Consider the following 10,870-nt stretch of genomic DNA (forward strand, 5'->3'; position numbering starts at 1 on the left):
TCAGGGCTTAATTGGGGAGAAAAGTTGAATTGGGGTAAGGAAACTTTAATGGTGTGGAGAAAATGTGAATGGAGGGGATTTGAATGGGAGGGGATGATTTGAATTGGGCAGAGAAAATGAAGTGGGAGAGGAGCCCCCCAGCCCTCGGCTGTGCCCCGAAGGTGCTGCCAGCGCTTCCCCTGCTCCCACCCCCCGGGCTGGGGGCGCGGAGCTGCCACTGCTCCCTGGGAATGCAACGGGATAAAAACTCCACTCAAACTTTTATGTTCCCAGTCATTCCCAATAAGATCCCAGTTGCCCCCAACATGGTCCCAGTTGTACCCAGTCATGCCCTGTATGGTTCCTTTCACTCTCAGTCCCTCCCAGTAAAGTCACTTCCAGGATGAACCCAGCCATTCCCAGTCGGTCCCTCTGATGCCTGTTGCCCCATTATGGTCCCAGTTGCTCTAAGCATGATCCCAGTATGAGTCCAGTCACCCCCAGTATGATTCCAGGTAACTTCCCAGTAGGAGTCTGGTTTGATTCCTGTCACCCCCAGTATGATCCCAGTCACTCCCAGATACTCCCAGAACTATGCCAGTCACTCCAACATGACCCTGTCACTCCCAGTATGATCCCAGTATGACCCCAGCATGGGCCAGCTGTTCCCAGGATGATCCCAATTGCCCCCTGCATCTTTCCAATTGCACCCTTTCACCACCACTGTGGTTCCAGTCACTCCCAGTACAATCCCAGTCATTCCCAGTATGATGCAAATCACTCCCAGTATATCCCAGCAGCACCCATTGGCCCTCAGCACATTCCCAGTAGCCCTCAGTGTGGTCCCAATATATCCCAGTATAATCCCTGGTGCTCCAAATCTGGCCCTGCCCAGTCCCGGTCCTGGTCCCAGTGTATCCTCCTGTCCCATTCTGTCCTAGTCCATCCCATTCTGTCCCAATCCATTCCGGTCCCTTCCCGGCAGCCACCACTGTTTCCCGGATCCTTCTGCCGCCCGCCCCCCAAAGCTGCCCCCCCATCCCCCAAGATGCTGACGGGGATCGGAGGCTTCATGTTGGGCTTCATCTTCCTGGCGCTGGGGCTCGGCTTCTACCTGCGCAAGCAGGTGACGGGAGGGGCCCGGGGGTCGTGTCCCCCCTCCCCCAGAGCTCTGTGTTCCCCCAGGGCCCCCCAGCCCGGTGTCACCCCCTTTGCTCTGCCCACAGAGCTCCTGAGCCGCCGGCGGCCGCAGCCCCTCCCCGTGGCCTCGGGCCCGGCCGGGACCCCCCGCTCCATCCCCGCGCTGATTTGGGGGGGTCGTGTGTTTCCCCCAGCTCCGCTGTCACTCTGCTCCTGCCCGGCTGCTCCCAGTGTTCCCAGGAAGGCTTCCCAGTTGGCCCCGGTCCCGTTTATTGGAGGGCAGTGGGAAGGGACTTTGGGGGATCCCGCGGGGGGACGGAGAGTGGAGGGGGCAGAACCGGCCCCAGGATGGATCGGGAATGGGGACCCCCGTGTGTCACCCCTGTGTCGCCCCCCCGGGGGGTCCTTGGGAGGCACCTCAACCCCAAATCGGCACCCAGCGAACCCCAAAGGCGCAGAGGCCCCCCCCCTAAGCCGCCCCACAGCCCCCAATGACCAACCAAAATTCCCCGCGAGTATCAGATAATCAGAGAAGGCGTTGAACAACCTTCAGCCAATCAGAGCGCGCGGCGCTGGTGACTCACCAGTTGCCAGGCAGACCCGCAGCGCCCAGCGCTCCCCACCCGGACTCCACCTGCGCCCCCCCCTCGCCCCCAGCGCCCCCCGCCAGGGGAATTTGGGCAGGGGGCGCGTGGGGGGCTCCCAGGCCGGGCCCACAGCCCAGCCCTGCCCCAGCCCGACCTGTCCGGGCTCCATCCCGGCTCCTCCCGCAGGATGCGACCACGCTGGGAAAACGGGGGGCCAAGGGTGGGCGCTGGGCCCGGGGGGAGCAGGAGAAGGGATGCGGGAGGAGGAGAAGGAGAAGGAGGCATCTTTTAATGATATTTTATTGAGTCTCATTTTTTAGAGACCAGGATCAATACTCCCCGGGCGTCGGGGCGAATCCCTCAGGGCTGTGGGGCCCTGCTGCCGGCTCACCCCGTGCCAGCCCAGCGCCAGCGCTCAGCGGGGCTTTGGCTTCCCGTGCCCTTTCCCGTGTCCCCAGCCCAGCGTCACCACCCCCGTGTCCCCAGGTCGTGCCCCACCCCTCCCCCCCTCCCCCTTTGTCGAGACACGGAGGATGAGAATTTCCCTACCATCCACCCCAAAGGTTCCCCCGAGGCCATTTCCTCTCGTCCTTTCCCTTGGCAGCAGAGCCCCAGCCCTCCTGGCTGCCCCCTCCTGTCAGGGACTTGGAGAGAGCCAGGTCCCCCCTGAGCCTCCTTTCCTCCAGGCTCAGCCCCCTCAGATCCCTCAGCTGCCCCTCAGAAGTCCTCCAGACCCTTCCCCAGCTCCATTCCCATCTCTGGACGCGCTCCAGCCCCTCCATGTCTTTCTTGCAGTTTGAAGCCCAATCGCTGCCCTGTCGCTGCAGGTGCCAAAACCCCAGGGAGACTCCTTGGAAATGGGGTTAGAGAGGAGCCCTTCAAAGGGAAACGTGTGCAAAAATGCTCCCAATGGCCGAGCGGGTTTGGTGTGGCTGCGGGAGGAAGAGATGCTCCGGGACTCCGCCTCGGCCCCGGAGCGGAGCGGCCCGTGCTGCCCCGGGGCGCGCGGGGCTCGGCCGTGGGGCGCGCGGGGGGCAACGGACACACGGACATCGGACACACGGACACGCGGACAAACGCTCCCAGCGCTTCAGCGGCAGCGGCAGCAGCGGCAGCAGCAGCAGCAGCACAAGAGCAGCAGAAGAGCAGCGAGTCCACGAACCCTCTGCGTCCCTTCTCCTGCTCCTCCTCTCCCTCTCCCAGTGTCTCGCACCCTCTCCCGCTCTCCCTTTCGTTCCCCAACCCCCCCTCCCGCGGCCTCCCCCTCCCCCTGCCGGGCCGGGCCATGCCGCCGGCCCGCCCCCGGCCCCGGGCGGGGCTGCCCCCTCCCCGCCCCCGGGCGTCCCGCCGCGGTCCCGCCCCCGCCCGGCTCTCGCCCTCCTGGCTGTGGCGCTGCTGGGCGGGCATCAGTGCCTGGCTCCTGGGCACCATCGCCAGCCCCTGGCTCCGGCTGGCCCGACCCCGACCCCCACCCCGACCCCGGCCCCGGCCCCGGCCTCGGCTCCTCCCGGGGCCTGCCGGGGACACAGGCGGCGCGGCCGCTCCCGCCGCCTCCGCAGCGTCTTCCCCGCTCCGAGCTCCGCCGCTCTTGAGCGCGGCCGCCGGCCCCGAGCCGCCGGTGTCCGCTTCAAAAGAGCCAACATGTGGGGATGGCCGGCCCGGGGCGGTTGAGCGGCGCTCGGGGGCCGTTCCTGGCCCCGGGCCGAGCGCTGACGGCCGCGTCTCGCCGGCACGGAAGGCGCAGCAGGGCCTGAAGGAGCGGTACCGGCTGGGTTCGCTGCTGGGGCGCGGCGGCTTCGGCAGCGTCTTGGCGGCGACGCGGCTCTCGGACGGCGCCCCGGTGAGTGGCGGGGCCGGCGGCGGGCGCAGGAGGCGGGGGGCAAAGGAGGAGGAGAAGGAGCATGGGGCTCGGCACGGCGGGCGGCGAGCTCAGCCCGCTGCTCCCCTTGCCTTGCAGGTGGCCATCAAACGGGTGCCACGGAACCGCATCCACCATTGGGGCCAGCTGGTGAGTGAGCGAGGGGCAGCGGGAGAAGCCGGGGCGCGACGGGCGGGGATGAGCCGAGGCCCGGCAGGGTGGAAGCCGCCAGAACGCCTCGAGGGAGAGCGGCCGTGGGGCCAGCGGAGCGCGCAGAGCGTCCCCGGCTGGCTGAGGGCTTGCCGAGCCCCGGCACGGCATCGGCCCCGCTGACGGCATCGTGCTCCTCCCACAGCCCGACGGCACCCGAGCACCACTGGAGATCGTGCTGCTGGACAAGGTGTCCGCTGGCTTCCCCGGCATCGTCCAGCTCCACGAGTGGCTGGAGCTCCCCAGCAACGTGGTGATGGTGCTGGAGCGCCCGGAGCGGTCTCAGGACCTCCTTCACTTCATTCGGGCACGGGGCTTCCTGTGCGAGGAGGTGGCGCGGCACCTGTTCCGCCAGGTGCTGGAGGCCGTGCGGCACTGCACCAGCTGCGGGGTCCTGCACCGGGACATCAAACCGGAGAACATCCTGCTTGACCTGGCCACCGGGCAGGCCAAACTCATCGACTTTGGCTGTGGCACCTACCTGCAAGCCGCAGCCTACACCAGCTTTGCAGGTGAGCCCACGCAGGGGGAGGCTCCTGGTAGAGGCATCTCATGGCCCAACATCTCCCAGCCCAAGCAGGCTGTGGTAGGGGGGATTCTCCCTTTTGCTGCCAGTCATGGCAGCTGGAGTCTTCAGCCTTGCTGCTTTTGAGCGGCGCTGGCTGAGGGGCCATCTTCCAGCCCTGCTGGCAGCCTTTGCCAGCCACTCTGCCCAGGACTGGCGCTGGGGCTGGGGCAGCCAGCGCCACAGAAACACCCGTGGGTGGGGGTAGCAGAGAGGGGGGGCCAGAACCTGTGCTCCAGCCCGTTTGGTGTGCAGGCGAGACAGGGCTCGGACTGCTCTGCTGCCCGTGCTTGCCTTGGCTTAAGAATGGTTTCTGGGGCAGTGCAGGCAGGGAGGAAGAAAGCGTGGTTTTTCCCCAGCACCAAGTGGGTTTTTCCTTTGCATGGAATGCTCGGGCCTTGCCAGGGCTTCCGCTGCCCTCTTGCGACACCAGCGGCTTCTTTTCCAACCCCCAGTTTGTACACAAGCCCCAGGTGCTGGCGAGAGGGCAGCGGGTCACGCCGCGTGCCGCTGGTGCGGCCCCCGCAGGCCCAGGGATGCTGGGGCGAGGCTCTGGGAGCAGGCAGCGTCCCCCTGAAGAACTCCATCTCTATTCCATAGGAACACCGTCCTACAGCCCCCCGGAATGGACGCACCTCGGCTGGTACCACGGCGAGGCAGCGACCGTCTGGTCCCTGGGCATCGTGCTGCACCAGATGGTCTGCGGGGAGCACCCTTTTAGGAGGGGCTGGAACAGCACCTGGGGCCGGCTTTCGCTCCCACAACGGCTCTCTCCAGGTGGATCCTCGTCTCTGCAGCACGGGGGGAATAGCAGTGCTGGGAGACAGCAGCGGGCTCAGGAGCATCCCACCCTGGCAGCTGCTGAGGAGGTGGCAATGTCCTGCTCTCCTCCAAAAGAAAGAATTGATGGCAAAGTTTAGGCACAGCCCTGAGCACACGCAGCACGGCCTGGCCATGGCAAGAGCGGGGCAAAGCAGACAGGAGCCTTCTGCAACTGACTGGTGCTTTCTGCTTTCTCTGCGCAGAGTGCCAGGATCTCATCCGACGGTGTTTATCCGTGCTCTCCTCGGAAAGGCCCTCATTAGAAGACCTGTCCTGTGATCCTTGGATGCAGGATATTCACGGGCCATAAGAGAAGGGAGAGAGCCACACGCACGCTTTGAGCCAGGGAGCCGGTGAGTTCCAGCTGCACACGCGCCTTGGCAAGAAGCAGCAAAGAAAGGCAGAGTTTTTGTCCTGCCTGAATCGCTGCGCAGGGCTCCTCAGCTGGGCACGCGCAGCCCTGCTGCTGGAGCTGAGCTGCTCTTCCCAGCACTGGTGGCCCCCATGCCAGCTGCTTTTGCTTGTCCTGCTTCAGCGACAGCCGGGGCCCTGGGCAGAGCACTGACAGCCTGCTCCAGCCCCAGGGAAGAAAAAGCCCCTGGAGAAGCTGTGCCAGGTGCGGCTGCTGCTGCTGGAGACATGGAGGGTGACATCAAGGATGACAAGCTCTTCCTCCACCTGGCAAGCTGAAGATGATGGACTTCAATTGTGGCACCTTCTCCAAAGCCAGGCTCCATGGCGGATTTGCAGATGAGTCCACACGCAGGGGGATGCTCCCAGATTTGTGCATTGCACAGCCTGGCCGGGAAGCAAAGGTTCCCCTCTTTGCTGGGGCAGATGCAACCAATTCTTCAGTCGGCTGCCAAGCTGCTTTTTGGCAGGGCTGGGGGGATGGGCTGGGCTGGTTTTGAACTGGGAGTCTGCTCCTGATCCTTCCAACAGCCCCAACACCCACCGTGCCCTGCACTTGTGCTGGGGCTGGGGCTGGGGCAGCCAGCCCGACACAAACAAAGCCCCGTGGTGGGAGCAGAGGTTGGACACCAGAAGCTGTGCATGGGCTGCTTTGCTCTGCAGGCAAGGAAGGGCTTGGGCTGTTCCACTGCCCTTGTTCGCTCTGGGCTCAGCATGACTTTTGGGGGCAGTGCAGGGGGAAGGGAGAAAGCGTGGGCTGCCCTGGCCCGTGGGTGGGTTTTTCCCTCGCATGGCGGGCTTGGGCTTTCCTCAAGGCCCCAGCAGAGAGAAGATTTTTTACCTTTTTCCTTGTTTCCCCTTTTTGTCTGTAATCTCTTTTCATTGATTTATGGTTTGTTTTTCCAAAGGAAGCGTTCTAGGTGCTGTCTGGTCTGGATGACGAAGTGCTTGGGAGCAGCTGCGGCGTGGGTGGGACGTGCCCTTGGAGAAGGCTGAGGACAGCGTTTGGGAGCAGCTTTTCTTCTGGCGGTGGCAGGCGTGCGGTGGGTGCCCGTCCTCTTGGCACGGCTGGGATAAGGGCTTTTGGGAGACGGCAGCGAGCGCAGCAGCATCCCGCTCTGGGCAGCTGCTGAGGAGGTGGCTGTGCCACGGCCGGCTGCAGGCTGGGCACGTGTCCTGCCCTCCTGCTCTCCTGCCAGAGGCAGCAATGCTGGGCAGCTTTGGGCAGCGCTCTGAGCACGGCCAGCACGGCCTGGGCACCGCGGGCGGCTGGGACAAGGGGGACGGGAGCCTTCAGCTGATGGGCGCTTTCTGCTTTGTCTCCTTGCAGCCGGGCTCTGTGCATGCTGAGGCTGCTCTGGGCTCCGCCAGGGCTCTGCTGCGGCTCAGCCCCGGGGCCACGAGAAGCCAAAGAAGAAACGCTGTGACCTGCAGCAGAGACGTGCTTGAGCAGCTCGGCAGTGCAGCTCAAGGTTGCAGAGCGTGCACCTCCAGGGGAAAATATGACACCCCCCAATAACAAACTTGTTCAGTAACTTCTGAAATGAAATCAGTCTGGGATGAGCCCAAATGACATTTTTCATCTTGCTCAAGCTGAAGCTCAGCCCTTCTCTGAACAGTTCTCTCCCCCACCTGCCTTTTGCTCCACAAGTGCTCCCTCTTTCCCCCAGTGAGTTCCCAGCTCACTGCAGTCCCCATTGCACTGTAGCCTTCCTTGATGCCCCTGGCCACGAGGAAGAGTGAGCCCCAGGTTTAGGGACTCATGTTGTCACTGGCTGAAGAACAGCAATGTCTCAGAGGTCTGGTGAGATTTGGGTGTCATTCAGAGCTGCTCTCCAGGCCTCAGCTCTGCTCACTGCTGGGTTCCTACTCCCTTTTCCTCGTTCTTCACAGAGCAGGATGAGCTCTGTGAATGCCCTTGACCCTCGCCACTCTTCCCAGCCCAGCCACCCAGCCCAGTCAGGCTTAAGCTGAAGCTCCTTTGTCTCCCCTGGCACCCCAGTGCAGTCCCCTCTGTGGGGAGCAGCAGCCCCAGAGCGCAGCACACAGCAGTGCAGGCCGCACCTGGAGCAGCTCCCTGCAGCCATGGCCTGGCTCTTTGTGGCAACCAAATGCTCCCTGTGTGCAGCTGTCCCTGGAGGATGGTCCCAGGGCAGAGCCCAGCCGGGCTCCCACTGCATCCCCTGGAGCCTGGGGCAGACAGCGCTCGCAGAGCTGAGGTTCATGGTGAGCACCCAGAGCTGTGGCTCGCAGTCGGTGTTTGCAAGCATTGTGATCTCATCTCCTGCGACCTGTGGGGAAAATGAGCTGTGCAGCCAGGCCAGCGCTGCTCCTCTGGGCAGGGACGAGGCTGAAGGCCTTTCCTGTTGCCGAGGAGGCGGCATTAAGCCTTAGCGGGGCCTGGCAGCTGTGGAGCTGGATCTCGCCCGCTGTCCGGGACTCGCTGCCCACCAACCGCCCCCACCCCTCCGTTCTGCAGGGACAGAAGGCTCTGGCTGTGCGAGGGTTTCCATCACGTCTGTGTACCCGTGGCTCTGCAACGCACACGGAGAGGGAAAGTGTCAGTCCCGGTGCTTGTGCACTCCTTCCTTCAGATACCAGACACATCTATGTGCAGCCCCTATGTGCACAGATGGATTAAAAGGATAGGCATGGATAGAGATTTCCCACAGAGCTCTAACTTTGGCATAACTCCCCTTGTAAGCTGGCGGCCAGGGGATGTTTTTTCCCAGCTCTGTGTCAGTAGGTGCCCAAGAGCTGAAGGGAGCAGCATTTAGAAGCAGTTTCCAGATTTCTAGGTAGGCAGTGGAGCTGACAAGCATCCATGGAACTCGTCGTATTCATCGGGAGGGGCTGCTGGTTCTTTAGGAATATGGCACAAGGGAGACACGAGACTTGGAAAAATCCCAGCTCTGTGTGGATTTGTGCAAAGGGGGAGCAGCAGAAACACTTTGTGTCTGCTTGTGGGGACACAAAGTCCAAGGATGTGCAGTGGCAGGGGGTGACCTGGGCTGGTGGCCAGTGAGGTCCTGTTTCAGGACATCCTGGAGGGGCACCGGACAAAGCTCCAAGCACCCACAGCCACACTGCTGAAGTCTCTGGGATGCTGCACATCCTCCAGGAAAAGCTGCTGTCACACATCCCACTGGGATTGATAATCTCTATTTGCAAGATTTTAGGTCCATGTTACAAACTTCAATAGTTTTATACTCAAGACACAACTCATGCTCAATCCATATTTCAATTTCCTGTTGCTTCAGCCACAATTTAAATTAACAGTATTGGAAACAAACCTCATAATCTTTAAAAAAGGCTGAAGAGCTCAGTTACATGAATCCACACCATCAGTACATTTGCAAAATAAATACCTCAGCTCTCTTTGTAAAAAGATCTCTTAATCCAGAGTTACAGAAGATTTTCCACTACACATTTGGGGTTTGATTTTATCTTTGTTTTTTTTTTTGTGTATTTATTTTTTCCCCATTATTTTAAACAGAAAACATGTCCTAAAAAAGGAGTATCCTTTACTTCTGGTTCCCGTTTGGAGCAGCTTCCTTCCTGCTGGCTGAGCTGCTCGGGCAGAGCCTGGCAGCTCCTGACCCTGCAGGGCTGAGGCTTTTCCCTGGTGCTGTGCACAGAGTGATGGAGCAGCACTGCTGAATACGGGGACACGCAGAGGGAGCAGAAGCAGCTGCCTTTGTCCCCCTGCAGCTCCAAGGCCCAATCTCTGAGCAGACAGGGCTGGCAGAGACTCACAGGCTCCCTGTTTGCTGTGCCGCCCCACTTGTGAGCGGCCCAGCTTTGCGTGAGGCACAGGGAGAACAAGGGGCAGCTCCCTGCCAGCCCCGCAGCCCAGGGAGCCCTCGGGCCCCGGGGCTTGGGGCACTGTCAGCACCCGCTGCTCCAGCGCCCGCTCCTGCTGGCACTGACAGCAACACCCAAACTGTGCCTGATCCCGAGGGAGCAGCAGCGGGGCCTGGATCTGATCCCTGACTCTGGGGCAGGGCTGGACAAGTGACCCCCACAGCAGCAGCAGCAGCAGCAGCAGCAGCAGCAGCAGCAGCAGCAGCAGCAGCAAATGGAGCTGACTTTCAGCACAGCCGCTGCCGCTGTTCCCTCCCGTTGGCAGCGGTGTCACAGCAGCCTGGGGCACCTGGGAGCCCTCAGTGCCAGCAGGGAGTGGAGATGGCAGCCCTGGGCTCCTGGAGGGTGTGCAAGGAGCAGAGGTGGGCACTCCCTGTCCATGTGGAGCTTGCAGATGGAAAAGGCTGCTGTGAGCAGGCAGCTCCAAGGGCAGAGAAAGGAGGGTCTCGAGCACTGGAGCTGTGCCAGTGCCACAGCCCTGGGCAGCAGCCACCGAGCCCCGGGGGCACAGAGGGCACAGCAAGAGGGACAAAAGTAGTCAAGGGCACAGACTGGGAGCAGGAACAGCTGCTTCATTGCACTCTTGCAGAAAGCTCTTGGCTGTTTCAAAGCGCTGAAAGGCGTGAAGGGCACAGAGGAGGCCACAGCAAACAATGCTCCTGTTTTCACAGCCTCCCCTCTCCGTGTCCCAGAAGGAATTGGATGAACTGTATTCTTCTCTCCGAGTCGTCTCGTTCAGCATGCGCAGCTCAGCACCAGGAGCTGAAGGAGCTGAAGCCTTGGGCCACAAGAGCTGAGCAAGAGGAGACTTTGGGGCAAAGTCATGCTGGTGCCATGGACCTGGCTGAATGCAGCAGACAGAATCCTGGAATTACAGAATCCTTCCTGTTGGAAAAGACCTCGGAGCTCATCGAGTCCAACCATTAACCCATCACTGTCAAGCCCAGCACTAAACCACATCCCTGAAGTGCCAAGGCCTGAACAAGAGGCCCTGAACCAAAGGTGACCTCTGGATGAACCTTCCAACCAAAGGTTATCTTTGTATCTGCTCATTACCGAAATATGCATGATCATTAGCGCTGTGATAGATGTATCCACTCATTAGTGAAACATGTATTGACCTTTCTGTGTTTAGAAGCCGGACAAGGCCATGAAATCTGACATCTGGCCTTGTTCGGGGCTGTATGGTCAAAGTCACCTGCTATGGAGCTCCCTTGAGCCCTGGGCAGGCTTAGGAGGAAGCCAAGAGGAGGATGAAAGCAGATGTTCCCGCACTGGAAGTGCTGTCAGTTTGTTTGTCCAGCACTGTCAAAGCTGGGCCCTCTCCCAGCGGGGTTGGAGCCTCAGCTGTGGCTGGAGGCACTGCAGGAATTCCCAGTGTCCGGGAGTGGCTCTCCAGTCCCTGGCTGGGACAGCTTCCCCCAGCTGATGGGT

The 10,870-nt window shown here is 61.6% G+C and overlaps 1 protein-coding gene across 1 annotated transcript; it reads left to right on the forward strand.

Annotated features, from left to right (window-relative positions):
• The first annotated feature begins 1,027 nt into the window (after window positions 1-1,027).
• On the forward strand, window positions 1,028-5,734 carry LOC125319070 (serine/threonine-protein kinase pim-1-like). The gene is made up of 9 exons (XM_048290018.1): window positions 1,028-1,105; window positions 1,777-1,926; window positions 2,534-2,694; window positions 3,117-3,546; window positions 3,664-3,714; window positions 3,920-4,286; window positions 4,940-5,116; window positions 5,365-5,514; window positions 5,697-5,734. Exons 1-8 carry the CDS (start codon window positions 1,028-1,030, stop codon window positions 5,469-5,471), a joined length of 1,521 nt encoding a protein of 506 aa, XP_048145975.1. The 3' UTR covers window positions 5,472-5,514; window positions 5,697-5,734.
• Window positions 5,735-10,870: the final 5,136 nt, after the last annotated feature.

The sequence above is a fragment of the Corvus hawaiiensis genome, chromosome 35 (assembly GCF_020740725.1).
Source record: "Corvus hawaiiensis isolate bCorHaw1 chromosome 35, bCorHaw1.pri.cur, whole genome shotgun sequence".
Taxonomy (NCBI): domain Eukaryota; kingdom Metazoa; phylum Chordata; class Aves; order Passeriformes; family Corvidae; genus Corvus; species Corvus hawaiiensis.

What these genes read in the sequence shown, in the direction of transcription:
- LOC125319070 (XM_048290018.1), top strand. Translation starts at nt 1,028, where the DNA reads ATGCTGACGGGGATCGGAGGCTTCATGTTGGGCTTCATCTTCCTGGCG. An exon ending in AGCCTACACCAGCTTTGCAG is followed by an intron (nt 4,287 to 4,939) that starts GTGAGCCCACGC and finishes TCTATTCCATAG; the next exon opens with GAACACCGTCCTACAGCCCC. An exon ending in CCCACAACGGCTCTCTCCAG is followed by an intron (nt 5,117 to 5,364) that starts GTGGATCCTCGT and finishes TTCTCTGCGCAG; the next exon opens with AGTGCCAGGATCTCATCCGA.